Here is a 27222-nt window from a genome sequence, read left to right as displayed (position 1 = left end):
GTCAATCAGTGCGCGAGTCCGAGTCGAGTCACGAGTCCCGAAAATCGGCACTCGAGTCCGACTCGAGTCCGAGTCCAGGACTCGAGTGCTCCATCTCTGTTTCAGGGTGCAACATTATTGCCACATTATCTTCCACTCATTGAAATGTCAAAAAGAAAATCTATACAGTGTCCTCCCCTACCGCCCCGGTGATTACCAACCTTTTAGCTCAAGTCACTCCAGGTTTGTTGTTGAGTCTGCATGCAACACCTATTTCATTCTATACATATGAACAACCTGTGTGGGACAATGCATTATGCTTCTCTTCTTCATTTAGAAGTGCGAGTAAAACATTATGATTCCTCTCTGTGATTATTTATTGATCAATCATGACTATTTTTTTTTCTGATTTTGTCAATTTTACTTTCTTGAGCTTCTTCAGTACATTTTTATCATAAAACACTGCCTGGCCCCAGCTCCTTTCCAATGGGGTACCTTGACTGTAGGTATGGGACCACAAACTGCACCCTTCATTGTATCCTTCCCCTTTCTTTCTTAATATTTTCTTCAACCCTAATCTTTGCTGTCTTCCCACTCTCCACTGCTGCTTCAACCAGCTGTGAAGTCCTTGGAAACAGCCTCTATGAAATTGGGTGCTGCCATGAGGATGGTGAAGGTGCAAATGATGGAGAAGAGAGAAAAAGCCACCAGACACAGCCGGTCCACCACCGCCGCTGCAAACTTCCACTCGCCACAGATGACCTCGGCCTTGTCCTGTTCCCGAAAGCGCTGGGCTATGTACGACACCTCATCTAAGATGCGCTGGATCTCTGGAGGGGGGATGCTGACTCCCATCCTAGGTCCAACTCCCATCCCCAGGCCTCCAACACCACTGCCAACTCCTCCAGATGACTCAGCCTCATCACCAGGGGAGCCATGGGCACGGCCCCCTAGTGCTACCCCAGAGTCGCTGGAAGGCGGGCATTGTGGGCTCTCTATGGAGTGGTAATTGCCAAAGTAGAGGCTCATTGAACCGTTGGAGGTGCCGGTGGGACAAGGTGGGCAAGATGTCTGTGAGAGGGGCATATTTAGGTTTGGTAAAGTGCCCATCTCTATGGAGCTGGTGCTGGAGTGGTGCTGGGAGGTGGGACTGTGCTTGTAACCTGCCCGCTTACGCTCATCGCCGGGTTGTTTCATACGCAGAAACCAGGCACACCAGTTCAGCAGAACCACTCGAACCTGAAAGGAGGGAGGGAGCGTCAGTGGCGCAAAACCAAACGATAACACACTCATCTAAACATAAGCCTTTGTGCTGAATGTTTAAAACGGATTCAACCAGTTTAGGCTACTCACCCACTTGGGCATCTTGGCTCCTCGAGGATCATGATGGTGGAACTGCAGGACTATAACTGTCACCACCACAGACATCCCCACTATCATCATGGTGCTGGCAAAGTACTGGGCTGACAAGTGTACACAAAAAACGAAATACTTTACATTTTGCTCCAATAAGATACCAATAAGTCCATGCCCCACTACCATGGTCACATTTAATGAACATCTACTAACAGGTAAAACATTATCCTTTAATTATTTCCAAAAATAGGTTGATTTCACACTGCAACATCAAAGGAAAGCAAGTCTGATCAATTTGTGCAAGAAGTTATAGTGCCAAGGGGAAAATATGCACACTTAAACTGAAATGGAGAACATTTGCAAAAAGTTTGACAAAACAGAAAATAGGGTTAAACAAAAAAACAAAAACAATATAATTAGAGAAGGGAGAGAGAGAGAGAGAGAGAGCTTAATGTTGGTTCGGGAGGGATGTTTTTCACCAGTTGAAGAGGACACATGCACACACGCACGCACATAGACGCTAGTGAATGTGAATTAAAAAGAGCTAACGGCTAAACAGGACTACAGCTACTGCAAAGCCTGCAAACTAAGGATCATAAAGGTTCAAATGAAGAAGAAGATGATAAAATAGTGGGGAAAGAGAAGAAACACTGAAGAAGACACAGCATTATAGAACATAGCATTAAAGGTCCCATGACATGCTTTTCTGGTTATTACCCGTCCCCTTGTGTGTTATGTAGCTTTGTATGCATGTAAACAGTCTGCAGAGTCACAAACCCTCAAAGTACACCCTGTAGCGCAGGGGTGCCCAATACGTCGACCGGTCGATCGCAAAGGTAGTGTGGGTAGATCGCATGGCATTGAAAAAAAATATATATATTTTTATTTTTTATTTTTTTAAGTTAGCCTATCATCCATCCTTACTATGGCATTTGCCACTTGATTGACGTACAGGTAAGCCAGTCTGAGTTGTATTGTGTACGGGTTCATGAAGTTATGAGGGGGGCAAATGCGGCGCACTATTATGCGCAATTAGTGTAAGCGCGCCACAGTTTATCCGCCGTTTAGTACACTAGCACCCCCCCACCCCGCGCTCGCGACATAGATTGGGCAGGTGTAGGTAGATCTTTTGGGCTTGGTCATTTTAAAAGTAGCTCCCAAGCTGAAAAAGTGTGGTCACCCCTGCTGTAGCGAGTACAACTCTGACACAGAAAAAACCTGTCCATGCTGCCCCAGAACGCCTCGTTGGAGATTTTTCTTTTTCCATTTTTTTCTTCCTGGTCTAAGTGACGTAACGACGACCAAATGGACCAAATGGACCAATCCGTGGAGCTCCTCACACACACACACACTTACTCAGCCTTATCTTTTCTCAGCCGCAGCTCCACGGATTTCTCAGCCTGGCTGTGAGTTTGTGTGTGTGCTCAGGCTGAGTTCAGGCTGAATTTCACGGTGTCTCGCTGTCTCGCAGACCCCACGCACCAACGACACCAGTAATCCAGCTCACACTGGCCGCTCCTCGAGCCTCAAAGGGCGCAGCAGCGAGCCCCGCAAAGTCCCGCCAACACGGCACCCAGACCCCACGCAGCATTCTCATCTGTTTGTCATTACTGGTGTCATTTTCTGGTTGCTAACGCCATTGTAACACATAATCACTGATGTTCCGCTGTAACGGTGGTGGACTCATCAGAACAGAGTGGGCGAGCTGACCAATTAGAGCACAGTGGGCTCACAGGGAGGGGGGGGCAGGAGCTCCAACAAGCCGTTTAGGACAGAGTGAATACACATACTATACAGAGATGCTGTATGAGAAACCAATGTGATTTTGGAACATTGAACAATATAAATCTATACCTCAACAATGGAATTATGATCAGTAGAAATGGCCATGTCATGGGACCGTTAAAGGACGTGTTCATGAGAAGCGGAGGGACATTTGCTGTGACTAAATGACTTTGTTTTATGGAATAAGAGCCAGAAAAAGACTGCCTATATATATATATATATATATATATATATATGATTTACAATAATTCAACAAATAACCTTTAGTTACAAATGGCATTGGTGAGTGTGGCTGTACTAAATAAGTCAAAAATGAATAAAAACTGAACAGAATTAAAAAACGAACTGAGCCAAATGGTCTTAAAACAGATAAAACATGTCTGACTAAATTAACTCAAAGGATATGAACTCATATCCTTATCTAGTGATTAAAGACTGATGATAAAAGACATATGCGGCCTGATATAAGCAGCAGTGTTGAACACTTGCTTTATATAAGCTCAAGCAGCTACAATAACTCAAATCCGGATTCGGCCACTGTGTTGTAAAGGGGTATGAGTCATTCTAACATGTCTGCTTAAAGTGTCCCAGTTGGCCTTGTGTTGAGGTTGAGGGAATTAAGGAGCACAGACTATTCAATCGATGAAGCATTTATCAAGCCTTTTCTGAGCGAGGGCACTTATCAGCGCATTGATGTAGTGGTGACCCTGTCCAGTATGGACAAACATTAATCTCATCAATACACTCACATCATGTACAGTTGATATGTACAATATATTTTAAATTGACCAGGTGAAACTGATATGACACGTACATACAGCACTGCAGTTATAAATCAAAGCATGTTAACACACATTCTCTCATACACACACGACAAAAAAAATGGATGTCTGCCTCTTCAAGCCTTTTGTTTTGGTCAACTTTAGCCCCAAACGTTACTCATCTCCCTCTAGACGGTCCATATTTCTTTCTCTATCTAGCTACCCCCTAGTCTATTAGTGTGGCTGACAGCTTTAGTTCTTACTCCACACACGACTCCTGACTTTTCCCTGTGTTTTTTTTATATATATCTGTTGTAATTTATTGTCTTTTATTGTGATTGTAGTAATGTGTTTTTATTACATGTACAGCACTTTGGCTCGACCAAAAATCGCTTTTAAATGTGCTTTATAAATAAAACTTGATTTGATTTTATTTTATTTGACACACCACCCAAGGGCTCTGTGAATCATGTATACAGGCAAACAAACACCAGGGATATCTTTGGTGAGGTATAATGCATCTGTTAGAAAAAATGTAAGGAATGGAAATGATTACTTCCTTCTGAAGTTTGTCACTTATTCAGGGTGATAATGCATGCATGCACGCTTAAGTATATTACATGTAGACACATAATTATACACATAAATATAACCCACCGATGAGAGGAACAGAGTCGGACGTTGCAGGCATGATCTCTGCTACCAGAAGCATGAAGACAGTTAGCGAAAGGAGCACAGTGATGCCTTAAGACGGAGAGAAAAAGAGAACATGAGCATAACGATGTGATCAGGATCACTGGTGTATGAAATGGTGTAATAACGTATACATGTAATCAATTATGGTCTCATGACTACAACCATGTATCAACTGCCGACTACTCTGATGTGTCCAAGGTGAGTTACAGCTCCAGAAATCCCTCAAACTTTGTAACAGGCTACTGCTCCTTTCAATGGGATATTCATCAAAATTGGATTTAAGGCAAGCCTCTTATTTTAAAGTTATTTCATGGTTGTTTGCCATGTATGTATTCATGGCTCACTATGTGATTCATGAAGATGCAAGCACACATATGCTGGTGTGCCTTAATAGATGTATGTATTGGTGTACAGCTGTGACTGCATTTGTATATGCTTGAACACTTTCAAACTCAATTTTGTACAACACACTTGGGGATTGAAAACTATATTGCTTTACTATTATTTAAATAATAAATGCAGAGTACTAAAATACTGAACAAACATCTTTCTATCTTGCTCACATAGATCAATGACACATTTTTTAACTGTTTTGCAAAGCAAGGTATTTTCATGTAAACAACAAGTGTGCTTAAGCCCCTCTCACCCAGAGAAATCTTTTCTCCAGAGTCTGCAGGTAGCAGGAAGACCAGCATGGCCAAGCCAGAGAGCAGCACACATGGGATGAGCAAGTTAAGTCCATAATATAACGTCCTGCGGCGCATAGTGACTGTGAATGTCACATCAGGGTAGGGCTCCTTACAGCATTCATAGTACAGCTCATTGCGCTTGGCTGGAACACCTAAGAGAGGAGTAAACGCATATAAGTACGTTATTTGTGAACTAATAAAGTGATTGAATATGTAAATAGCCTATATAATTCATGTAAACAACATAGAAGGAAATACAACGAATGACGAGTGGCAATGATAAGCAACTAAGTGACAGGCTTGGAACTTTGCTCTGCATTTATCCTATGTTTGTATTTTAATTAAAATGTTTGGCTAGCCACCAAATGGCTTAACTATCTCACCTTGAACTTTAACTGTGTTGCTCTCACATATGGAACGGCTACACACCTGCCAACATGTCAAACATTCCTATTGCATGCCATCTGGTGCTGTCTGACACCAATGTCCAGCTAACCCTCACCCCGGGGGCACAGGCACTGGGATCTGCTGCTGCTCGGTCCCAGCTGGAGACGTCCTGCTCGGTAGGTCTTCCAAAAACTCGACCCTTTCCAGTTCATTAAGCTACAACTCATCCAATTGATGTCTCTCCAGAATTATTTTTAAACAACAGACCTTGGACAGAGGAAGTCAGTAAGCCCTGACCCCGGTGTATAAGGGGGAGCACATAGCAATGTCCTCTATAGCGTCTACAGCATTGTCTTAGTCATTTCGGTTAGAATATTTCAACTTTGTTAAAGAGGATATATTATGCTAATGTTCAGGTTCATATTTTCTAGTTTGTGTCTCTACTGTACCATTAATGTTCGAAAAAGGTCTTTAGTTTTCTCATACTGCCTGAGCACCTCTTTTCACCCTCTGTCTGAAATGATAGCCAAGTCTGCTGTGATTGGTTAGCTGGTGGGCTCTGTTGTGATTGATCAACCAATTCGAGATGTAAGAGGAAATGTCTTGCCTTAGCATATGACCCTTAGCATAGCCAATAGAAGAGCGAGTGCTACAGTTATGTCACTATGTTAAAGAAGTAATCAAGAATTCTAATTGAGGCATTTCAGGCAGGGGGGACTGGATTCAAGTACAGTTACCAGGATCCATGGTACAGTCATCTATCCTGATGGCAACAAAAACAGTGCATCTCTCCTACCCACAAGGTCCCACTCCCCGTTGGGTATGTATGTGGATGTGTCCACATCCAGCATCTGGAGGTCCAGCAGCCAGCCATTGTGTGTCCAGGAGCCAAACTTGAGGTCACACTTTTGGACGTCGAAGGGGAACCAACGCACGTCGATGTAGCAGGTGCTCTTAAGGATGCCAGGGGGGATGTACTGGCAGTAGCCTGACGCATTCACCAGTACGTTGGTGTGGAAGGTGGCATCAAATCGCTCATCGGCACTAGGGAGAGAATAGATGCACCTTGAACATTTTTCATCATCTTGCTGTTAGCTAAAACTCCATCTAACTGAAATCTCTTTATTGCCCTTTTAATTGTTTTCGACATAATGCTCTCAGGTACCACATGCAGGCCAAAAGCTTCTAAATTGGTTTGTTAATTTGTACTATTTTAGAGAGGCAAGGAATTGTTATTAAAAAAAAAAAAAGAGTCTGCACATATTGAAAAGACAGATTAAGGAATAAGAAAAGTATTAGTTGGTGGGATATAACATTTATCAGAAGAACAGCAACAGCTCAGTATATTTGTAGGCAAACAGTTGCCTATTCCAGCAGTTACAGACAACATTATCATTCATTTGGAGGTGACTTTCTGGGTACCTGATGAATGCAAGTCCTAAACTGCTCTCATTTAGCCCTGTTTCTTCTCTAGCAAGTCCCGAGGTAAATATCTCGCTCTTTAGGCACCTAATGTAATTTGTTTTTGTGGTTGTATACCGGTTAAAGTGTGCCAATCTTTACAATGTTCAGCCTAACCTGCCACAGGGGCGTGCAGTGAAGTGATTTGTACCGGCCATCTGTGGAGCGACCAGCGTGCTGCAACAGTCTGTCACCCCTTATATGCACACAGTTAAAACCCAGGTTAAATCCAGGGTGCAGTGAAACCAGATAATCACCTCCACTACTATGCAAAATATGGAGTTACAGGAACCAAATCAGTGACATGAGAAAACATCACAGATGCATCCTTGAAGGCTCTCGGCAACCTATAGATAACAGGTCAGAGATATATATTAGCAGGCATGTAAAGGTTTAGTGTAAGTACGTTTTCAATATTTAAAGTTTGACAACGGAACTTAAAGTCAAATAAACCATTGAACAAAGAATAATATGTTATGTCTAAAACTCCTAGGAGTAGCAAATACGACCTTTGTGGACAGATATGCGCATACACACATAACCTTAGGTCCACTTCAGCTCTGGCACTCCAGTTGAACTCTAATTAAGAATTAAAGAGTAGCTCTTCTGATGTCACGGAAAATGTGAACTGTTAAAAAAAAGTGCCAGAAGCAGGGTCTGAACTTAGCCAGTCTCTTCTGTTTTGTTGTTTTGTTTCTACAGTATATAGCAAACATCCTGTTCATACAAATTGATTCTCCACTCTAGCAACTCGCTGGAAGGAAGCTTCTCTCCCCTCCTCCTCCTCATTGCTACTTTTTTAAAGATGCAGGCAGCTAAACAGAACATTTGTATAAAGCTTATAAAAAAAATCTATAAAAGTAACATTTAAGAAATATGATTTGTCATAGTTTTTAAATTGTCCTTTTAACTCTTACAGGAAATCAAACATTGAGTTCAATATTTTAGTCATTTGTATTTACATGACCCTATTTACAGTTGCATAACATACACAATCATGCAACATTTAGGAAACATGTTGAGTGTCTTAGTGTGTTTACATTGACAGCGTTAAGCACTTACGAATCTCGATAAAATGCATTCACAGCAGAAGAGTAAGAGGCGGACCCACACTAACAGTGCATAATGGGAAAAAGGTAACTACTAATACTGTAGCAACACATGGGAACAAAAATCCCACCATCTCCTTCTGTCGTGCCAAAAGTCCGTTTTCAGCATTAAAAAAAATAGATATTATTGTACACACACACACACACACACACACACACACACACACACACACACACACACACACACACACACACACACACACACACACACACACACACACACACACAACACACACACACACACACACACACACCCACACACAACACACACACACGTAAAGTCCTGTGTTTGTCATCTTAGGTCACACAAAATATAAAAGCCCATTTTAGAGCTGACAGTCCTTTTCACTTAATTCACACCAATCTATAACTCAGACCCGCACTGAACTCTCTACATACATATACAGCATAAAAGGCACACACAATACAGCTATACATGCACACACAAATCAAGACACACAATGCAATCCCCCAGTGAGAGAGATAACGCCAGTGTGTCTGAAGCATCCTGGAGCCTCATTCAGCCCTGACAAAAGAGCGCTGCATGCACAGCATTTGTGGAAGGACCCGTTTTAGTTGTCATTGCCTTTTGCTGAAGATTGAGTAATCTACCTTTTACGGGGGGTTAAGGCCTAGGCTCCACGGGGACGAAAACGGGTTGAATCCGCATATTTCTCATGCGTATAGCCCTTTAAGCTCGACGACGCCGTAACGGAAACGTAGAAACAGACCCCGCAAACGACAACGGGTCCAAAGGTGGATAGATCTGGGAACGGAGCGCTCTGGGGGGTCCAACGGGGCCGTGGGGTCGCCTATACGGTCATCCGTTTCATAGCCCCGCCTCTCCCCACCTCTGCTGCTCACCCCCGCAAAAGTACACTGCACACTGAATTCAGATTATTTATCTTTATCTCGATATGAACATAAACGCAAGTGAAGTCTAATCTGACAGGACGGAGACACGCAGCTCCTCCGGCTGTGAAGCAGCGGGAGCAAAACACACACTTCAAGTCAGATCACCACTCTTAGCTATTTTAATTACCTCTCAAACTACCTAAACTAGTTATAAATATGTTTATTTTTACTGTCGGGTTTACTTACTGGATCAGCTGCTGCATGAGGAAGCATGAAGATTTAAACTTTAACACACATTGACCGGCGAAAAACTCTGCGCGGTTCCCTCCGCCCCCACCGCGGAGAATAAACAGAAGTGCAGCCATGACAACCATTCTTCTTCGCTGCTTTTGTGGAGGAAGTTGCTGCTATTGTGGAGGAAGTTACAGCGCCACATACAGGTTCGGCATGTATGTACTGCAGCTTTTCCAGCGGTTGGATGTAAACGGAGCCGTCTCGTGGAGCTTGACACAATCCGGTGTATATTGCGTGGGGACGGAAGGTTTTTTGCGGTTGCGTTTGCGTTACTCCGATGCGTTTTGCCGTATGCGTTCCCTTGGAGCCGGGGCCTAAGTGTGGTGATTTATTTATTTTCTCTGGGTGTTTTGCTATCAGCTGTAGCTCTGGGTGCTGGGCAAGGCAAAGGCGGAGCTGAGTGATGAATTATTCAAGCTTTGGGCTTACTTTATCTAAAGGTGTGCACTTTTTAAGCGTTACATACATCACAGCACACCACGTCTTGTTCTGTGTGTGTGTGTGTGCACCAGAAAGTACATACTGTACAAGTTATGTATGTGAGGAAAAGGAGAGATTTACAGACTGTTATCTTAAAAGGACCAATTAGATCAAGCAAACAAAAACACATTATTGAAAAAGCAATGTTTGCATCTACTTGGAAACATTTTTCTTTTTGTTTCTGTTGGGACAAAATATTTTAAGATATTAAAACAAAATACCTTCTGCGATGTAAACATTTTAACCATGACACTTTCATACAACCAGGCAAGTGATAGCCCTGAGAGAAAGGGACATGGTCCTGTTTGTACAGGCTATACACACAGAGACATACACACACCAGAGAAAGTACGGTGGACATGTGAGAGTGGGGTAAGGTGGAAACAGAGACTGACCGACAATAACAATGGTGACAATGACAGGTACTGCACCATGGGACATGAGTCACCAAAGCTTTCTTCCCACTCACTCATCACCTGCTGCTGTCCTCAGACAGGAAGCCCCAAAGACAAAAGTGTTGCACTGATCCAAATTCATGATTTGACTTTTTGTTGCTTTTTCCTTTACTTAATTGCAAAGTTGTATTTGTAACTGTTTCAAATCAGAAAAGTATGAATAAAAGACAGCTAAATAATGTGTATTGCTTCATATGTTAACACATTCTGTAAAGATTTTAGCCATGCACAGTTGAAAGCTACACGCAGTCAGCACATACTCAGGCTGCATTAAGCAAAGTCCTCACCATCCATGTGCCTTATGTCATATCTCAAGAACATAGCGTTCAACTAAACAGCCTCAGGGGAAAGGCTTTCTGTTTGACAGCCACGAGGCTCTGTGGTTAACTGGATGGTCAAGGAAGCTGTACAGTATATTCCAATTTACAGTCAGATGTATATTCCTATAGAGGCAGAGCACATATTTACCCATGATGAATGGACTACTTATAAACATCTACATTGTCATCTTTAAGAAGTAACTTAAAGACTTTGGATCATTATCCACGGATAACGATATGTGATATTTTGGTTTTAATCGTACTTTTTTTGGGTGAAAACTCAAGCATTTAAGTTACTGTTATGTGACTAAAACAAACTGAGCATGGGCTTTATTGGTTAAACATGAACATTCCTGTTTATCAAGAGATCTTCATTATTGATGAACAGAATTTCCGTAATGCTTTTAGAAGGCATTATGTAATCCATTGTGTGTTTAGCTTCTGGATGTTCACCTCCTCAAGTAAGAATAATATCAATAGGACATTACTTACACCTCATGCGCTCAATCTGCACTTCTACACTTTAAAGACATGCACCTTAACACAGTGCATATTGCGTTTCATTTTCATTAATTTAAGTGATTGCAAAAAAGGTAATCAAAACTGTCCATATGTCCATTGATTTAACCATCCACCCTTGTGAAGAAACAACAACTAAGAAATCCCTTTCATGTGTATAGCCTGTCACAACGCTCTGTCTGTGTTGTACCTCTACCGTCTCCGCTGGAAGAATTAGGATTCTGTCTGTGGTTTACCCGAGTTGGATGTCCTTCATGTGCCTCATCGATCCCCAGTCAACTGAGACCATTGACTTTTCCCTCCAATGAGAGAGGAGGTCACTGGCGCACAAAGCCGTTTAAGATCAGAATATTCTTTATACAAATACAATCACACACACGCTCTGCAATTTATGCTCGCCTGACACACATAGCAGATGAGACGGAGTCAACATGAAATATACGGATGGTTCTCATCAGGAAAGTGGAAGAGCCTAATGTAAACATTAATCACTGTCTCAGTGGAGGACACATACCCGTGTCCTGTTGTCATAACAACAGGACGGGAGTGGTTCAGTCTGTAGGGGATTGGACTTGGACTTTGGACCGAAGGGTGGCCGGTTCACGTCCCGATCGGAACAAAAAATACGGAGTGTGGACTGGTACTGGAGAGGGCCCAGTTCACCACCTGGGCCACTGCCGAAGTGCCCTTGAGCAAGGCACCTAACCCCCAACTGCTCACTGGCGCCGGCTATACTGGCTGCCTCCGCTCTGACCTCTCAACTGCATGTGCATGTGTGCATATAACTGTGTGTATTTGTATATGTATGCGCATGTTGTAAAAAGTGTGTACTGTGTGTACTGTATGACCTGTATAAAAACGGATGTGTGTGTAACGACAGAGTGGAAACTGAATTTCCCCCTCGGGGGATTAATAAAGGTCCATCTTCTTCTTCTTCTTCCTATTTATAATAAAATATTCCATCCCTCTATGCCAAATAAACCACTATCTTCAATTTGTAACCAGCAGGTTGAGTTTTAATAGGCTGAATAAAAAAAACTCTAATAGGTGTTAAAGGAATTCCTAATTAGTCTGAGCCAATGGACTTAGGGTAATCTTAACTCTGTGATCTGAAATGAAAGATGTCAGCTGTCAATCCCATTACAAAACATTTCCAATTATGGGGATAAGGAAATATTTTCCTCCGGCAATATGCATGGATATGTTTGCGATTGTAAATCCATGACTCACAGTAAAGATTATCCATGCGTGAAACATCATTGTGAAGCAGTGTGAGCACAATGATCTACAATGTGAAAAGCAATAAGAGAGAGATATAAAAGATTTCACACTGGGATAATATGAGCTGAGTGACTCATATCCAGACAATTTCTGATTTTTTATTCTGAGATATTTTTATCTTTCTTGAATTCAAATCATTTTGAGATGGCATCTGACCTCGGCACTACTAGACATCATTAACTTCATATTAACACAATAACAATACATTAATGGGTAGATGGAGGGCTCTCATCTGAGCAGGGGCTAATAAGCCTGAATGCATCTGCTATTCTAAACAGTAAGACTAGTGTTTTATTGGCTGCGCACTGATGGGCCACAGTGTAATGGTGTGTTTTGTGCCATTAATGACTGTAATTGTGTAACAGCATGTATGTGATTGTGTGTGATGGGCTGGTGAAGAGTGTGTGTTTGTTTGTGTGCATATGTATTAGTGACTTGAGAGCTTAGAGATGTGCAGCATTGCATCTGTTTGTGTGTGTTTCTAGCAACAATCAATATTATTGCTGAACATTTGACATTTCTCCTCAGGGGGTAAACTGAGTCTTCAGCTTCACTCTAGTTTTCATCTTCTCAGAATTCAATGAGATAAGTCTTAGGCTGAAAACCAGCAACATCAGCACCAATCTGAGGCACACATGTATGAACAAGTTACGATAATAACATTTAAAAAAAATGACATACATATACAGCTATTTTGCAAAGCTAACAAAAGACTGAGTTGGTCCACCGCTTTATTCAATGGTAAAAATCAAAACACTGATCAATCTTTTTTTTTAAAGATTGCCTTAAAATGTGTTTAGATATTTACTTTGTCCAACACCAGTAAAACTAATGATATTTTCATGAGCTCAACGTGTAATTGAGTGCTAAATAGCAAACATTAATATGCTTAAATGTAGGGCTACCCTCTTAAAGTTGAGGAGTCAAATCAGCCTTGGCTTACCCATCATTCAATAGAAAACCCTGTGAACTACTCCTTATGACTTCTGTGCTGTATACATTTCCTGAATTAGATCAAAGATAACAAGTGAAAATAAAATAGGAAGAATGTATTTTTCCTCAGGTTCATGCTAGGCAAAGCAAACAAGTCAAAACTTCAGGAAGTTTCTCCAAAAACCAGGGAGGTGTTTTTATATGTGAAGAGATTTCAGCGGGTAGCAAAGTCAAATTCAGCTCAAGAGAAGACAGGGGAGCATCTAGCAAGAAACAAAGGTTGCCTGTGAGTAGAGGGGGAGAGTAACATACTGACACCTTGACAGGCAGCGACAGGTAACTAGAATGATTTATAAAGAGGAGTTGGTGAAGGCTGTGGAACGATAAAAAATATGGAGGGAAAAAGTTGATTGAATAGAGTGAATTATAGTGAGACAGTGAGTTATGAAAGAGAGACGGAGGGAGACAGAAATAGATGAGAAGATGGCTAGATGCTAGTTTGTAAGATGGCATGGATGGTGGATGTAGAAAGGGAGGAGAGGAGGCAGTGGAGAACAAATCTGGGGGAGAAGGGAGATTAGGATGGGTAATCCTGGCAGGTCTGAAAGATGAGCTTTTAAAATGTAGGTTAATACCCCCAAACCTCTGTTTTGTCCTTGTATTCCCTGTAAAGTGCCTGTGTGTGTGTGTGTGTGTGTGTGTGTGTGTGTGTGTGTGTGTGTGTGTGTGTGTGTGTGTGTGTGTGTGTGTGTGTGTGTGTGTGTGTTTCAGTGTGTTTCAGGGGGAAATATGGGCATCTTTGTCCATTGATCACCTCAGAAACATAATGAAATGTCAATTAAATAGCTGTCTGTCTCTCTTAACTTCACTTTATGTATATACGTCTTTCAAATGTTCTGTTTTACAAGCTGTGTCACACATTACAATTGGTCTTTGTCTCCCTTTTTGTGATTTATTCCATTTCTTCTTGTTTCTCCCCCCTCAGTCTCAAACCAGATCATCCATCTCTCAGTGAAGCATGCAAACGCAATGCAATTAGTTGTTTTGGATGAAAACAACTGGCCTACTTTTCTAATTGACTTGAGAATCATGCAGAACAGTGGATACAGCCTGACCTGAATCAAAATATGCAATGAGCTCGCTCAATCTCATTTAGTTCAATGTTGACTTGGCCTTAAGCCTATGACTCCTTTTTTAAAGTGTGATATCACAAATGTTTTTATTTGTTGTCATCGTTATGGTTTCTTAAAAGACAGCCAGCACATTTCTATTGAATGCAGTGGAACTACGGTGTAGGTTTTTAAAGCGTTGTGTTTGGTTGGTGCTTTGGTTTGTGGAGAGATTAAAGACAGAATTTATGAAAGTAATAAGGATTAGACTGATATTTGAACTACTTCAAAGCACTCAATCAAAAATAAAAATAGTAACAAAGGTGTTAATCTGCTGACGATGGGTCACAACACCAACATTTTCACATGAGACAACACATTCTGTCTGTTGTTTAATGCTACAGTAAACAAGTAGTGCGTAGTGTGTTTTAAAGCTTTTTCGCTTGACACAGCTGCCGGCTGCAGCTGAAAAGGCACCATGAGAGTGGAACCAAAATATTAATGTTGCAGCTAGAAAGCTAAACAAAGAGCAGAAACTCAGGATAAAGCCGTGTAAAGCCGAAGTGACCTGCAAATTAAAGTGATTTCTCAGTAAATCACTATATCCGACCCCTTTAATAATACAACACTGATTTCACATCGTCATTTGATACACTACTAATATAAAAATGTCTGCTATAAGGAAGGTAGTGATAAGCAGGTGAAAAGCTCTGACCTGTTGTAAAGGAGGATGTCAGGGGTCCAGACCTGGTCTGAAGGGAAGCGCAGGTTCTGGACACCGGGGTATTTTTCTGGATTCCAGCTCAGGTAGACGTCTGTCCAATACTGAGAGAGAGAGACAGGGAGAAACAGAGAGAAACTGTTTCACAAAGTACTTTGTAGGGATCTTCAAATATTGTTTAAAGGGATGCAACTCTCATGCTCTGCAAAACATTTAATGTCTAAGGGCTATTTGAAATAATCCAACTGATCTTTCACAAGAAAGTCGCACATTCAGTATAAAAGTTATCAAGTAATGAATAGAAAAACATTTTCCTGTAAGCATGTATATAAGCTAGGGTTTTAACTGCTTAAAGGTCCCATGTCATGGCCATTTCTACTGATCATAATTCCATTGTTGAGGTCTACTAGAATAGATTTACATTGTTCAATGTTCCAAACTCACATTGGTTTCTCATACAGCATCTCTGTATAAGTATGTGTATTCACTCTCTGTCCTACACGGCTTGTTGGAGCTCCTGCCCCCCCCCCTCCCTATGAGTCCACTGTGCTCTGATTGGTCAGCTCGCCCACTCTGTTCTGATGAGTCCACCACCGTTACAGCGGAACATCAGTGATTATGTGTTACAATGGCGTTTGTTAGCAACCAGAAAATGGCACCAGTAATGACAAACAGATGAGAATGCTGCGTGGGGTCTGGGTGCCGTGTTGGCGGGACGTTGCGCGGCTCGCTGATGTGAGGAGGGGACAGTGTGAGCTCTATTACTGGTGTCGTTTCCTGGTTGCTGCGTGGGGTCTGCGAGACAGCGAGACATCGCGAAACTCAGTCTGAACTCAGCCTGAGCACCATGGACGCGGGAAGGGGGGGTGCTGAGGGGGCTGCAGCACCCCCATCTGCGGCGCACCTACAGTGTAAGCGCGCCACAGTTTTGCCACTGCGAGGCTCCATTAGCACCCACCCCCCCACCCCCAGCGCGTCACAGTTTCACCGCTGAGAGAGTGTGTGTGTGTGAGGAGCTCCACGGATTGGTCATTGGGTCGTCGTTACGTCACTTGGTTCCCGGAAGAAAAAAATGGAAAAAGAGAAATCTTCAACGAGGCGTTCTGGGGCAGCATAGACAGGTTTTTTCTGTGTTAGAGTTTTATTCGCTACAGGGTGTACTTTGAGGGTTTGTGACTTTGCAGACTGTTTACATGCATAAAAACCTTCATAACACACAAGGGGACGGGTAATAACCGGAAAAGCATGACATGGGACCTTTAAGGCAATTGGAATTTCATATGTTTTAAGACCGCTCTAAATTTAATTTAAAAGCAACTTTACAATTACCAAAATAAAAACACTTACAGTTAGCAACTGTTAAATATATATACTCATGCTGTTGCTAGCTCAAATATATATTTATATTATTGAATTCAATTGTTTTTAAGACTTGTTAAGGATACAGCCATAACTGACAGCTTAAAACTTAAAACTGCAACACAGACTCATTTTGCTGGAGGCTATGAAACTGAATTTGTTTGTTGGCATCAAGTCCATTAACTATCAAGTAGACTGCCAGTTAAATATTCTGCACTCTTTCTTCCTCCGCCGCTCGTCTCACTTTCTGCTTAAAAATGTGCCTAAAGCGATGTCTTCTGGAGTATGCTGATGCCAGCATTGAACATGGCCACACAAAAGGGAGTGTCTCTTTCTGTCACACACACACACAAACACACACATTTGGCAACAACTGGTGGCTGAGTTCCAGTTTCACTAGACGCACATGGTGAAATTTCAATATCATCAACAAGCAATTAATGTAGTGGGACTGGTAATTTGAGAAAACACAGTCACAGCGTATTGAGAAGATAATTGTGTAATAAAATCAGCATTATAATTAAAAAACATTATAATGATGATAATGTGCCGTTCTAAAGCTACGACTTACCAGCTGCAGCCAGGCGTTGGTCACCAGCACTTGGTTCTTCTCGTCCTGAGGACAGAAACAAAAATACAGAAGAGGAAAAAAGATATTAAGATTTATTTTGTACAAGTGAAGACAGGCCAGTCCATATTTAACAGTGTAATAAATGGCCTTGTCATCAGCAAGTCAAAATAATTAGAATAGAATAGAATCGTTTAATGTCATTATACAGGTACAATGAGATAAATAAATGCTTCTCCCTTTCAAGGGTGCCATAAAAAAAATAAAAATAAAAAAACATCACAACATAAGACAACAAATACACGCAGCATACATACTTAGGAATAAGGAATAAAGTGCAGTAATTATTTCCAGGAGTATAAAAATAAAATCTAAAATGTCTATAATGTAATAAATAATAATAGCAGGTATGTATTTATAATAATAATAATAATTGCTTAGCATATCCAAAGAAGAACAAACCTGGCTGTGTAAAATTGTTAAAGATGGTTTTATGTAACCAAGTGTAGTTCTTATGAACTGTTTCACAGAGAAAGAAGTTACACTACAGTTTCTTAACTGTTTCTAAACTCAAAACCATAGATTACATTTTTACAAGTTAGTTTGGTAGCAGGTGCATTTGTGTAATTTGTGTTTATTTCCTCCCAACACTTTTACATGCTGTATGATGTGTTAAATGTTATTATCTTAAAAGCACTAGTGCAAACACATTACTGTGTTGTCCACAAAGTGGGCAGCAGCAAAGAATGCTCAGAAATGTAAAAGCAACTATTTTAATCATACATTTCAAATTTCTAAATTAAGCTTTTTGCTGCTAATGTCACTATCCTGATTAAACATATAACTTCAACGTTTTTATTAACAATACGTTACCAATCTTAATTTCTGCCTAAAAGTCATTCATCCACAATGAACATACATAACTAACTAAGGCCCCAGCCGGGACTTTGCTCCCTGCGTGTGCCTGTCTGTGTCTGTGTATTCGCATGTTCCGATTAACCCAGCCTCCCCCCATATATTTTTTTTGTGTTTATATCTACGCCGGGATCCGGAGTCGAGGCTGATCCTCTTGCTGTGGTCCTGTGCCCTGGATCCTCTATCCTGAGTTCTGGATTAGTCGTGGACTTCGGGTCGTGGCTGGGCCTGTCTCTGCGGTCCTGCCTGGGTCTCGTCATGCTGCTTCCCTGATGGCTCCCACAGGATTGTTCTTGACACCTTCGTGGATTCATCTTCTTATTATAGTCACATGCATTTCCTAACATTCGGTCTACCTATGCTGTAAAATGTATTATCTCTTACACACGGCATCTATTGCACTTCTGTCCGTCCTGGGAGAGGGATCCCTCCTCTGTTGCTCTCCCTGAGGTTTCTCCCATTTTTTCCCTTTAAACTGTGGGGTTTTTCTCCGGAAGTTTTTCCTTGCACGATGTGAGGGTCTAAGGACAGAGGGTGTCGTTTTCTCATACTGGTATTCTGCACAAACTGTGCTGTTATATTTGCTGTAAAGTGTCCTTACTGTAAGGTAATTATTATATGTACAGCACTTTGGCTCGACCAAAAATCGTTTTAAAAATGTGCTATATAAATAAAACTTGATTTGATTTGATTTGATAAACAAAAGAAGAAACATTGCAGATTGATTATCAAAAATAAACTTCAGGAGTGTTTTCAAAGTGTACTTATAACCTTTTTAGAAAATATGTTGCTAATATTATAGCTTCCAAGGAGAATTTTGCAAGCTTCAGAATTTCAGCTCAAAGTGCAAAGCTGAAAAGTAAAAACATGAATGTCTGCCCTGAAGAGAGGAAGGCTGCACAAAACCAAAGTCTCACTCTTTTGACACACAGTCAATCGCTCTCTCTTTTTAGTCCTTGTTCTGCTAGTAGGGTACAGGCATAAATATAGGCACACACTGTATGGCAACTCGTCTATAATGTATTTTCTGAAAGCAGATGACCCAGATGATTGAGCAAAAGTCACAGCTGAAAGTAATCATTGGAAATGTGTCCCTTCGGAGATTTCAAATCCCCACGTGGGGGGGGGGCAGTGTGTGTGTGTGTGTGTGTGTGTATGTGTATGTGTGTGTGTGTGTGTGTGTGTTCCAATGTTATCGTTCAAATGTTAATAATACATCTGAGGGTCGTATATAAATGTATATCGTTAAATAATACCCTCACCCACCTATTCAAGGTCAGAGCTGAGAATGCTTGCAGCTTTATGTGGATGGTGAGCATACGTTCAATATGAACACTTTCATAGACTTCATACTCCTTTATCTACTTGGCATAAAACAACTATGTTCAGTAATTCTCCTCTTAAAAGGTCTATTGTTGTATCTTAAAGGTCCCATGTCATGCTTTTCCGGTTACCCGTCCCCTTGTGTGTTATGAAGGTTTGTATGCATGTAAACGGTCTGCGTTTGTACTGTGTATCGCTCACTGATTGGACGATGCAGCGCATGCACTGATCTGTTGATTCTTGACATGAGAGCAGTTTCCCAGCGGAGTGAAGAAAACACATGAAACTCACGGGACTCACTCCTCAGTTTATACTGTGTTTTGTTTCAATTAATGTATCATTTAGTTACAAATATGTGATATATCTGAACAACAAAGTGGTCAAAAATCATTTTATTCATTAATTGGAAACATTTTCATGATCGCTTTTTCCGTTTTACATTTTCATTTATTGTCATTTCCATTCAGTCAGTCATTAAGTGCTATTTAAAATGTTGATTTGCTACATATCCACACAAACAAACAACGTGTGCAATCCAATTAATGTTAATCTAACTGGGTTTTGATAGATAACATATCTCTTTTTCTTCTCTCAATTATTTTATTTATATTGTGCACTCTAATCAATATTAATCAAACTATTGTTCGTTTATACATTTTAAGAATGGCGTTTATCTTTTTTGAGAATGAGTTATTTTATTTTATTTATTTGGGTCTACAACAGATGATACAAATGTTTATGTCAGTAAATGTGTACTAACAGAGGCAGGGGTGTTTGTGAAAAAAACGGGGACAGAGCTGGCTGCTGTCAGACGATCAGCTGTGCGGAGTCATCACAAACGGACGTCGCTTCACGTGACGCTCCGGAGGAAAGGACGTCCCATTGCTATTAAAACTAATTTCCCTGCTTCTCGTGGTTTCCTTGCGTCTCTCCATGCTTCCCTCGTGGGAGGGACTAAACGCAGGGAAACGACGCAAGTGAGGGACGCAAGGATCTCATTTAACCGAAGTGAGATGCTGCCTATGCTGCCCCAGAACGCCTCGTTGGAGATGTATCTTTTTCTTCCTGGGTATGGTGACGTGCCCATACCCAAATGGACCCATTGGTCCAACCGTGGAGCTCCTCACACGCACACACACTCTCTCTGCGGCTAAACTGTGACGCGCTGGGGGGGGGGGGGGGTGCTAGTGGAGCCTCGCAGCGGCTAAACTGTGGCGCACTTACACTGTAGGTGCACCGCGTTTGGGGGTGCGGGTGCTAGTGGAGCCTCGCAGATGGGGGTGCTGCAGCCCCCTCAGCAGATTAATCATTGTGTGCAATAATATGTTTGAGCGTGTATATATCATGACGTTAAAGTTGCATTAATTGTATAAGTGAACACTATGTAAAGTTTACATCTATCACTTACCCATGCTGTCTCTAGTGATGGCAGTTTGACACTGAAGCTTCGATACGTGCTTCAAACCCTGGTTTTCCTATTCTATAGAAGCAGTGCTTCAAATCACGTGACATATGATGTCCGAAGCAGCAACTGCTTCATTTCCTGAATGAATCAACTCACTGGTTCGCCGTCCAATCAGGTGATTCAATGCACTGCCTCGTCTCGATTCTGACAGGTGACAGGTTGAAACAGTTTCTAATTTGAGCGCTTCAACACTTTATAACCGCTCTAAACAATGCGCAATGTGTGGGTTGTTGTCGTAGTTTGCGTTATTGCTGTGACTTGTTGTTGGTATTGCATTTGTATTGGATCATTATAGAGCAGGGGTACTCAAACTTTTTTATTAAAGGTCCAGTTGTGAACTTTATACAAGGTCACTGGTCCGGATCAATGCCAGTAAAGTCCCCCCCCCGAGCGGAGAAACGAAACTGAAATTAAGAAGCAGTTTTTTGGCGCTCTATGCATGGAGTTTCCCGACAAGTCGTTGCAGTAAATTAAAGGGTGTTTCATTTTGTCGTTGCTGTGGACCTTCTTAATCTACCTTCTTTGGGGGCCCCCTTCTGGTCCAAGCACTTGCCTGCCTTGCCTGCCTTGCCTGCCTTGCCTGTCGGTAAACGGCGCCCCTGTATGCACACACACATTCAATACATACATACAGTATGTCAAGGTAAACTTGCGGTGCGGTCTGCTATGCGTGTCACGCTCGCGCACACAAGTAAATATATATGCACGTTCATTCTCACAACGCGTCAGACACAAGACGCACGTACATGATGATGTACATTAATTTATCAGAATCAGAATTTTTTTTTTTTTTTTTTTTTTGTTATAATGGGACACAGGGTTTGGTCCGGATTGATTTGCAGTTCGGTCCGGAGTTTGAGAAGCCCTGTTATAGAGCAAGCCAGGAAGAAAGATAGGTCGTTCTGGCTCGGGAAACACTTCAAAATGTGGAGAAGTTGTGAAGAAAAAGACAATGAGTATTAAAAAAAAAGGTCAACAGTTTAAAGAATAGATAGCCCAGTGAATAGAGCCGGCGGCCCAGTGAATAGAGCCGGCAGCCCAGAAGGCGGCGACATCCTCTGTGTAACTGGTTCAAATCCTGGTATGGATGAACTTTTAATCATTGCCCGCTTTTCAACTTTAATACTATAACTGATAAAAAGGCCCTCTCCGGCCAAAACAATGCCTTTAGAAAAATCCAAAATAAAAAGAATAATGTACCTCAATAAAGATCTTTGAGTGTTCCCCATCCCACATAATCACCCCCTGCCATAATTACACAAGCACACCCAACCAATGCCACATTTTCCAGCACTCTTTTCTCAATAACCCAATACAAACAATTATCAATCTTTAATTGCAAATAGAACATGATATTCAGTCTTAAGCCTCATCTCAATACCCCTCCTCGACTCCTCTCTTCCCCTCCTCCGGGACTTGACCCGGAAATCGATCAAGACACGCCATTTTGAAGGACGTCCCAATAGCTGAAATGCACACGGAGGAGTCGAGGAGGGGTGAGGGAGGAGGGGTGCGGGAGGAGACGAAAGGGAGGATACACGAGAGCAGACTACGCGGAAGTGTTTTCACTACTCGCGTATAAAAGCCCCGCCCCCACCTTCACAGCTGGTCGATTTCAAGAGAGGAAAACGGAGAACTGGAAGAATGAGTGGAAAAGCGTCACATAAATGTATAAGTGCTCACAGCTCCGTGGGAATTATTATGTGCAATTCATTTCTTAAGGTTATAGCCTACTAACAATTTAAGTCATGTTTAATGATCTTGAACGTCACTAAAACATAGCTATTAAGAAAGCTATTTCATAAATGGCTAGATCTTGATAAATAACAATTATTTGTTTTGTTTTGTGTTAAAATATTGAGTAGTTAAATTATTTAAAATGCACAGTCCTGAATGTGGGTTTGTGGTGAATGTGGGGATCTACAGGACACACGTGTTCAGAGTAAAGGCTTTCACATTATTATAATTATAATTTTATTGAAATGTACATTTTACACCAAAACGGAACACAAAAGCAGGACCAACCATCATACATTGAATTCCTTGACTAACAAGAGAAAGATTCATCATTTAAATACATATTTAACAATAAATGGGCCAGTTCTAAAGGGTTATTCAGTTAAGCCCGATGAGAGGGGATACAGCTGTGCACATGTCATCATTAACAGACGTCGTTTAAGAGTGACGTTTGAGTGAACGAGGACATCCCAATTAATACCTGAGGACTCCTCTGTCCTCGCGTCACCTCCTCGTGTCTCTCGCTCGCATCTTACGGAGGCGGAGCTAAGACGCAAGGAAGGGACGCGAGTGAGGGAAAGGAGGAGTCGAGGAGGGGTATTGAGATGAGGCTAGTGTGTGTGTGTGCATCGAATATTTTTCAAGGCAAAGATATGTTAAACCCACTGCAGCCTTGCACTTCGCCAGGAGAGGTCGCTGTAACTGAAGCTTCGAGAAATTAACCTATTTCGAAACAATTGTCCAAGTGGTTCGATGCTTCATTCAAAGCTTCATTTGCCCATCACTAGCTGTCTCGTCCTGTGTCCGCTACAGTGTGTTCGGCCAAAAGGTCCTCGGGGGGGAACAAACACTGACCAGAGAAGGTTCCGGGACGAACCAAGTGGCGAGATAGGCACAGGGGTCTTGTGCCTATCTAGATGGGAGTTCATTTATATTTATTCTGGTCAGTTGTAATGTTTGTTTTGGGGTTAACTTAGCAGATGGCTATGGACAACTAATTATGCTATGAACATAATATGGTGGATGTTCTTTATGGCAATTGTGATGATATGTGTATTTATTATTATCACCTGTGAATGGTTTCTCCCAATTACATCCTTGGAAGATCCTCTATAAATGTGCCAGTCTTCAGTCGGAGAGAGGGCGGTGAACATGTACAGAGAGTGGTGAACACCTACATGCTGGCTGTCTGTTCTCTTGTGGCGTTTGATAAATAAAAGTCACCATGGTTTGCAACTCTACCTCCCGTCGTGGTCGATTCTTTCCCTGGAAATCCAGCCGCTAAAGGGTCGCTGAAGCTTTACTTCAAAGCTGATGAATAAATGAGTTGAACGTCGGTGTTCCCATGACAACTGAACATTAAGGTTATAGTGTACTAGCTGACCTCTGGGTCTCAAACCATCAGTTACCACTACATTATTGAAGCAATCCCACATACTGTTGCAAATTATTTTCAGGTAGATACAAATCTTTCTATTTTGTTGTTTAAAAATCACAACATCTTATCTCCGAGCAACAAGTTACCTAGTTATTAAATTGTCTGGGGGCTAGGGAAAAAATGTAGGTTTATTGTTGGATGTGGGTTGAAAGGTGTTTTAAAGGAAATCTCTTTTTAACTTAAATGCAGTCCCTCTGGCAAGGTTGAATGAGCTTTCTTGTTCAGTCCCAGTGTTCCCAATATAAGTATTTACGTACTGTTGGTAAGCGCCCTGCTCAAAGTGTGAGTGACAATAATAACTGTCATTTTACCCCCTAACTTATTTTCCCAACCAGTCATGGGACATGCAGATAGCTTTTGCACCATCCTCCTCCTACAGTATGATGGCCACATAACCAGAGTTTGTAAATTAAGTTATTTTTTCACTTCTCGTCTCTGTTAAACATTCCTAAATTACCCCTCTGTGAAAATGAGGAGACCCCGTGGGAGAAAAACTCTCCCAATGAAATTGTAGATCCATCTGTTCTGACAGCAAACATCTGGCTGGTATGATACTCAGAGACCATGCTAACACTTTCCCTAAAGTTACTTCACGGACGGGCTGATGTAAAAATGTACATGCAGCTAGTGAAGTGTCTTGCAGGTTTTTGATCCTCTCTGGTGGTTAATGAGTCCTACTGCTACGCTGAACCACATTTTTAAGGTTTGAAAATTCATCAAAGATTGTGGATCAGGAACGATTTCTGGGTCATGGGCTGCAGAGAGAAAGGAATAGTATATTGTGATAACTGGGAATGTGTCAGGGTGCCCAGACTCAGATAAACACAACACTGTGTCAGTACAGTGGCTCCTAGTTTGACACCTCTTATTACAGTAAGCAAAGTTAATGCTTCTATCAGCAACTAATCTTAAAGAGCAAACACTTCAGACAGAAAACATCACTGCAATAAAATTATGTTATGGACTGCGTTGAATTATGTCAGGGTACTGTTGAGACATCTAGGAACTGTTTTTCAGTAACATATTCCTGTGGTTAAGGCTCATCGTATGGCAAAACAATACAACCTCACAATCAAGATTTTACAACTCGGGAAAGGTAATCACAGCAGCAAGCCTTTGAACACATTAATAGATGAGGTAAACAGCACAAATATGTCATTCATGCTACAAAGTTATCTACCAGGATTGTTTGCTTGCAGGCATGTGATACACCACACCGTGCTTTTGCAGCCTAACTGGCAGCTGGCTCAAAAGTTGAGCCAAGTCAAAAATGTTGACAATACTGTAGAAACCTGCCTTTATTCTGCTGGAGCATCATTTGGTGGTACTAATGCTGGATTGATGGGCGCTAGCGTTAGCCATGCGCCTTTTCATGAAGGGATACCAGTGGTCTGGATGCAACCTGACTACAATCTGCTTTGGAGGAGCAGCCAAAAAATCAGCTAGGCTCAGCCAACTTTAGAGGTTCAGGAGTGCATTACTTCGGCAAACATTTATCACTATTCTATAAACCTAATCTACCTTTGGATGTATCACTGTTCATTCATTCCTTAAGCTTCAAACACCTGTTTTTCTTACTTCTCTATTAGCACTTATACTACTCAATTAGTGACTCTTTTTTTTCAAGCATGTTATCTCCTTTTTAGTGGGGCTCTTTACTTGGCATTTCTTCATCATGCATTATTATTTATAGACAGGAATATTATTTTACTAAGATTCCAATGTCGACAATGAGATGACTGAGCGGTTTTTAGGTATTTTTACAGTTTCCGATATGTAAAGACACTCTAAATACCTCCGATGTAAATAAGTCACCAGCGTAGTGGTACAATTTCACTTCAGCTTTCAATTAAGCAACAAACTGTATGCTCAACAAAACACAAACGTTGTATATTGTCACGTTTCCAACATTCTACACTACCGAAACTAAACACTACCGAAACTAGACACCCTGCCACTAACAAACACACATCACATATAGAAGAGAAGTAAAAGCTGTCTCCCTCACCACGTCTATGATCTGCAGCAGTGTGAGGCCCAGCTCCACCAGGATGGGGGCGGAGTCATTGACCACCGGTCTCTCCAGCCGGTTGTAGTTAGCCAGCAGCTCCTTGTACAGCTTCCTCTGGTGCTCTCCCTGCATGGATCCTAGAGGAAACAAAAGAAACAAGAGACAAACCTGATTTGTCTGATGGTTATTTTTGATTATAAGGCAGCATCTACACTAAAAGTTGTTTAAAACTAAGCACCAACATTTGCGAATGGAAGTTCACACTTCTCAGGTAGGTTTGTTTGAAAAACAAATTACCTCATATATCAGAGATCAAGGTACTCCCCTCTATTCACTGCAGAATATCTGAAGGTCTCTCTTTGATTTACAGATAGGGTGTGTCTTTCCATTTGCATTTTAAACGGTAAATGTAGTGCTCAATTTATGATGTTCCATGACAGGTTTAAAAACAAAATGAAAATGCTATCAGTGTTATGTGGCTGGGGTGGGGTCATCCTCTTATCCTGCAAATTGTACTTGGACCGGCTTCTGTGCACTGATGCCTGATTCTAATCTGGAAACTAGCTAAAATGTAATTTCCAACCTTTGATACCCTTCCTTGCTGGGCACAAGCTTGCAGCCAGATTATAAATGTACCTGATTGACTTGCAAACGGCGCCGCCCTGTAACGGGCAGTCCATATCGGAATATCCCGTGATTCAAAGTACTTCCTGTAAACTTGCCTTTGGCATAAACATGTATAAGGTAAAAGGGTTGGCTGTTGAGCGGAAAGTTTTAATAAACACATATCAGTGTAATTGACACACACACACACACACACACACACCACACTTACAGCCACAGCACACACACACCCACACAACACACACCACACCCACGACACACACCACACACACACACACACACACACACACACACACACACACACACACACACACACCATCACATAACACAAATCACACACACACACACACACACACACACACACACACACACACACACACACACACAACACACACACACACACACACACACACACACACACACACACACACACACACACACACACCACACACACACAACACACACACACACACACACACACACACACACACACACACACACACACACACACAACACACACACACACACACACACACACACACACACACACACACACACACACACACACACACACACACACACACACACACAC

The 27222-nt window shown here is 41.7% G+C and overlaps 1 protein-coding gene across 1 annotated transcript in view; it reads right to left on the bottom strand.

The window, feature by feature from the left end:
* Positions 1 to 440: 440 nt before the first annotated feature.
* The window catches only part of LOC117487375 (neuronal acetylcholine receptor subunit alpha-7-like), a 40507-nt gene continuing 13725 nt past the window's right edge, over positions 441 to 27222 (bottom strand). Inside the window, exons 2-9 of the mRNA XM_034136012.1 lie at positions 26004 to 26143; positions 17121 to 17165; positions 15185 to 15294; positions 6450 to 6697; positions 5224 to 5418; positions 4539 to 4625; positions 1333 to 1442; positions 441 to 1218 (exon numbers count right to left, since the gene is read on the bottom strand). Of these exons, the coding sequence (XP_033991903.1) occupies positions 589 to 1218; positions 1333 to 1442; positions 4539 to 4625; positions 5224 to 5418; positions 6450 to 6697; positions 15185 to 15294; positions 17121 to 17165; positions 26004 to 26143 (1565 nt within the window). The 3' untranslated portion in view covers positions 441 to 588. The remainder of the gene's footprint in view (positions 1219 to 1332; positions 1443 to 4538; positions 4626 to 5223; positions 5419 to 6449; positions 6698 to 15184; positions 15295 to 17120; positions 17166 to 26003; positions 26144 to 27222) is intronic.

Source organism: Trematomus bernacchii, unplaced genomic scaffold (genome assembly GCF_902827165.1).
Source record: "Trematomus bernacchii unplaced genomic scaffold, fTreBer1.1, whole genome shotgun sequence".
Classification (NCBI taxonomy): domain Eukaryota; kingdom Metazoa; phylum Chordata; class Actinopteri; order Perciformes; family Nototheniidae; genus Trematomus; species Trematomus bernacchii.
Note: the sequence above shows the minus strand (reverse complement) of the source record. Positions and strands in the feature narration are given on the sequence as shown.